The following is a 4,720-nucleotide window of genomic DNA, read 5'->3' as shown; positions in this document are numbered from 1 at the left end:
GGACTTGTAGTCCTTTCAACGACGAAGTAATGCAGGTTGCCTAAATTTCTTTTTAGGGTTTCCATGATAAAAGATATAACTGTATTTTATATACAGGAAACTTGCCACCCTACCATTCTGTGTCATCTACCCACAAGAGCAGATCATGAAACAAATAATTAGTAAAGTCTGTTAATTATGATAGGCTCCAGACTCAAAATTGTCCAAATGCCAGAGAAAAAGCAGAAGATTTGATCATGTCTGGTAACGTAGGTAAAAGGTTCCTATTAGACTGTAAAAATGTACTGAGAGACATAGAGCAATTAGCAATAGCAAAGCATGTTCTGTTGATAAGTCCATCCCTAGGATATGTTAGGTTGGTACAGCACAATGCAGGCTGGCCCAGCTCAGGAGACAGCCAGTCTGTCCAGGTTCACTCCACTTACCACTTAGCATGTACATAACAATACCCCAATTTGTTCTATTTTAATATCCCAGTCTACATGTTGCAGTAGTTTTCCCACTTTCAAAGTAATGAGATCTATTATGCAAACATCACTTTCAAGAAATGTCTGCCATGCCGGGGTGTCTCCACCTTTTTAGTTATCACAACAATCACCTGAGTGGGCAATGAGTCTAAGTTGCGTCTTGTGTGTTTTGATAAGCTGAGGATAATGAATGGGCTGGACTCTATTTGCATCACTATAAAAGGTTGAGTAGCTCAATATTGTCAGTACCTGAGCACTTGAGCAAGAGTTGACATCTCAGCCAAGATGACTTCTTCCTCCATCGTTCTTCTCTTTGGTACTTTCCTTGCTGGACTTAGCAAAGCATTTGACATGGGATTATCCACAAGATGTGCCTCTATACCTGAAGACTTGAGCATGTGTCATGATGTTGGCTATACAGAAATGAGACTTCCCAACCTGATGGGGCACACCAGCATGGCAGAGGTTGTGTCCAAGTCTGCTGAATGGCATAAACTGCTGAATACCGGCTGCCACCCATATGCCAGAACATTCTTGTGTTCCCTCTTCTCCCCTGTCTGCTTGGACACGTAAGTATCTTCTCCTTAGACATGAAATGAAGCTTACTATAGACTAGGTTACACAATTTGTTCTTTTTTGGATTATCAGTTTTTGAGTGTTTGCTACTGAGAATTACATCTGCAAATTTAAAGATGGCCAATACAAGTATTTTCTGTATCGCAGTGCTATAAGACAGGGTTTAAATACATTTCCATCAATTTAAATAAAATCTGTCTTGGGCCCTGTTCATGTAATTTTTCTGGCTTTTTAATGTCTTTTTCTATGGACTAAAACCTTAGAGAGTCAAAGGTCTGAGGCCAATAGAATTTATATTGATGTGCAAATTTGCTTTTGTAAATACACACAGACACACCCGAAATACTGGTCTCCCAGCAGGCCATTATTGTCAAGGGAGGTTCCATTTAGCAGGGAATCAATGGTAACATAAACATGACTCTAGACCAGTGGTTCTCAACTCCTGTCCTCAGGACCCACTAACAGCCCAGATTATAAGTATTACCTTGGGTAGATGCAGACTAGAATACTGCAATCACTGAACAGCAAATGATATCACCTGTGATGTATTTTAGTTATCTTGCAAACCTGGCCTGTTAGTGGGCCCTCGAGGACAGGGATTGAGAACCACTGCTCTAGACAGTATAAGAGTGCATTTACACTGGACTAGACCTGAAATTGACCTGACCTCTCCTTTACAGGTTCATCCCACCTTGTCGCAGCATGTGTGAGTCTGTGAGAGACAGCTGTGCCCCTGTGTTGGCATGCCACGAACAATCCTGGCCTGAAAGCCTTAACTGTGACCGTTTTCCTGCTGGGGATAACATGTGCCTTGACAACCTTGGCAAAGAGTACCAGAACAAATACAAAGGTAACTACTATTGGGATTAATGTGTAAAGTAAATAGATGTGGAATTGGAACTAGGTAACTGATGATTATTTGCTAGGAGGGAAATACATACTATTAATCCATGACCGGTAGTAATAAATATATTTTATTTTTATTAAGAACTACCTAATTTAAATGGCATGTTGGTTAGCCTATAATTATACATATTTAATATTATATTTTTTGTGCATAGTATAAATATTTAATACCATTTGATCTTTTTGTGCATAGTATTTTATAAGTAAATAATGCTATTTTATGTTTTTCTGTTACTATTCCATATACTATGTATTCTGTCTTTCTGTAATATTAAAATGTAGCATTGTTTTCATTGCAGAACTGCCAAAGCCAACATGTCAGGGATGCCCACTGATTGAAGAGACTTATTCATATAAAACTGCCCTGAATGCTTTCTGTGACAATGACTTTGGTAAGTTCCATTATTTATGTTGGCAGAAAGAGGGGGGCATTCTGTGTTTGTTGCACTGGTTATAATCTATTTAACAGGCACTACAGAGAGCACTTTGACTTTTATTTTAAATCAATGTTGCCACATTTTTTAGTAAGCAGAAGTTTTTTATTTTTTAACTAAAACATGTCTAAACACTTCCAGGTGTAAAAATGGGTTTTATAATGTCTGCTATTGCTAGCTTCCTTTTAATAATGCTAGGTTTAATAGGGGCTACATTTCCATTACTGCAATTTATAGGAACACGACATTTGATGTCCCAATGTGTGGCTCATAGCTATAAGAGGAAAATCTGCCTCTTTGTCTCTGCTGCCTATAGGTACAGACCTACCATTGGTATAAATCTGTCCCTGGTTTTAATGCTTTGACTCAATGGCTAAAGTAAAGTGAAACTTGTTATACATTCTAGGTCAGAAACACATTGGGGGTTATTTTAAGAAAGGAAAATCCACTTTCCACTACAAGTGCAAACTACAAGTGCAAAGTGCACTTGGAAGTAAAGTCGCTGTAGATCCAAGAGGGACATGCAAGGAAATTAAAAAAGCATTTCAGCTTGCTCAGTATTAGATGATAAAATCAGCAGAGCTTCCCCTCATTTCAGATCTACCCTTCAGATTTACAGTGACTGCACTTTCAAGTGCGCTATGCACTTGTAGTGCAAAGTGGATTTGCCTTTCGTAAATAACCCCCAATGTACTGAATCCAGTGCATTTGATTTACCAAATGCAGATAGACTGCTCACTTTGCAAGGGAATTTTCCTTTAGTTTAGTGAATGTGGTCAAAATTTACTTTACAGTAAACCCAGTGGGTCCCTGCTTGAACCAGCCAAATTTTGAATCCATATATGGCCAGCTTAATGGCCTAGTGTAATGAGGTGCCCTGCTTTCTTGAGGATGTTCTGACATCTATTATACGGTGACATATCTAGTGCTGTACCTGCCCATTTGCAACCCGTTCTTCCCATATACAGTACACTGAAATTAGGCTGCCAGCAGGAGCAAATCTGCTGGGTCCCCAATGCTTCATTGCACCGTATTGCATTATTTTCACTGTAAAATAGAACTTCCGTTTTGTTTTTCTTCTCTTGGATCTTCATCAAGATATCAACTTAATGCAAACTTCGCAACGATCAGCCTTTATTTAGCTTCAATATACTGTCATTTAAAATCGTGATAATGGAACAGAATGAAAAGACAGTCACAAATGCACATTTCTTTGCTACAGTTGCATGCCTAAAGGCTTCACTAGGTGTTGTAAAACAGTGGGAGGCTGTGATAATACTAATTGGCTGATAGTGTTAATAGCTTGTATGTTCAATCATCCCACAGATAGTATTGAGTGAAGTAGATCATTAGGCTTTCTAATTGCGGCAGGGCTGAAAAAGCTCTGTAAAAATAAATCACGCTGCCCTGGTGTGGACCCTTCAGCTGGAGTTGATAAAATTCAGTAAAAGCCAATCTATAATTGTTTAAAAACGCATCTGATATAATGTATTAACCTTTATTTTTTATTTCTATTTTTTTACAGCTGTGAAAGTAAGGCTAACAAGAAGAAAGATTACCCAAGGACATTATGAGTTTATGACAGAGGGTCCGGTAGAATTTATTAAACAGGGACAGCTGTTTCCATATGACACACGCAACATGATCGAACAGTGGCTGCGCATCAATGACAACTGTGGACACCATATGATCCGTCACTCCAGGTCTATGATCTATGTCATTGCTGGTAATGTCCAACATGGAGAAGCTGTGGTCAACAGGGTCTTCCATTTGCAGAAGAAAGACATTCAGCTGACTCTGGCCACCAGAAAGTGGAGGTACCATAAATGTTAATAGGACAGTTGGACTGGAATCTGAAAATATTTAAGGCACTCTTACCGGAATGGAATGTAAATAGCTACATTATATATACATATATATTTTATAAAGTTTTATTTAGACAGGAGGCAATGTTGTGTCCGCAATCCCTGCTGTGCCACAATTGTCAAATTGTAAAAACTATATCCTGTGTACAGAATGAAAATATATTATGATAAAATGTTTTATTACTTTAAAACAATATGCGTTTCGTCTCACTCATTCCAAGTGTATATTTACAATTCACGAGCGAATGTGCGTATTAACAGTTTACCAGCCCTAGTTATAAAAACATATGTAATTCTATATTGTAGACCTTTTTGACAAAAAGATTGAAGGATAACTAAACCCAAGAACAAAATGTAATATATTGCAGCTTGCTGGTTCTTCATTGCGGTGGCTACATTCGTTTTCTATTTGCAGATTAGGTATATTTTCAGCAAGAACAGGACATTTTAAGTCACAGAATTACCAGGTGAA

At 38.2% G+C, this 4,720-nt stretch overlaps 1 protein-coding gene across 1 annotated transcript; it reads left to right on the top strand.

Annotated features, from left to right (window-relative positions):
* Nucleotides 1–734: 734 nt before the first annotated feature.
* On the top strand, nucleotides 735–4,394 carry LOC143962595 (secreted frizzled-related protein 5-like). The gene is made up of 4 exons (XM_077471881.1): nucleotides 735–1,036; nucleotides 1,724–1,893; nucleotides 2,249–2,341; nucleotides 3,909–4,394. The coding sequence occupies exons 1-4, from the start codon at nucleotides 753–755 to the stop codon at nucleotides 4,214–4,216; spliced, it is 855 nt and encodes a 284-aa protein (XP_077328007.1). The 5' UTR covers nucleotides 735–752; the 3' UTR covers nucleotides 4,217–4,394.
* Nucleotides 4,395–4,720: the final 326 nt, after the last annotated feature.

This window comes from Lithobates pipiens, unplaced genomic scaffold (genome assembly GCF_037356315.1).
Source record: "Lithobates pipiens isolate NorthernLeopardFrog02 unplaced genomic scaffold, aLitPip1_a1.2 Scaffold_8, whole genome shotgun sequence".
In the NCBI taxonomy this organism is placed as follows: domain Eukaryota; kingdom Metazoa; phylum Chordata; class Amphibia; order Anura; family Ranidae; genus Lithobates; species Lithobates pipiens.
Note: the sequence above shows the minus strand (reverse complement) of the source record. Positions and strands in the feature narration are given on the sequence as shown.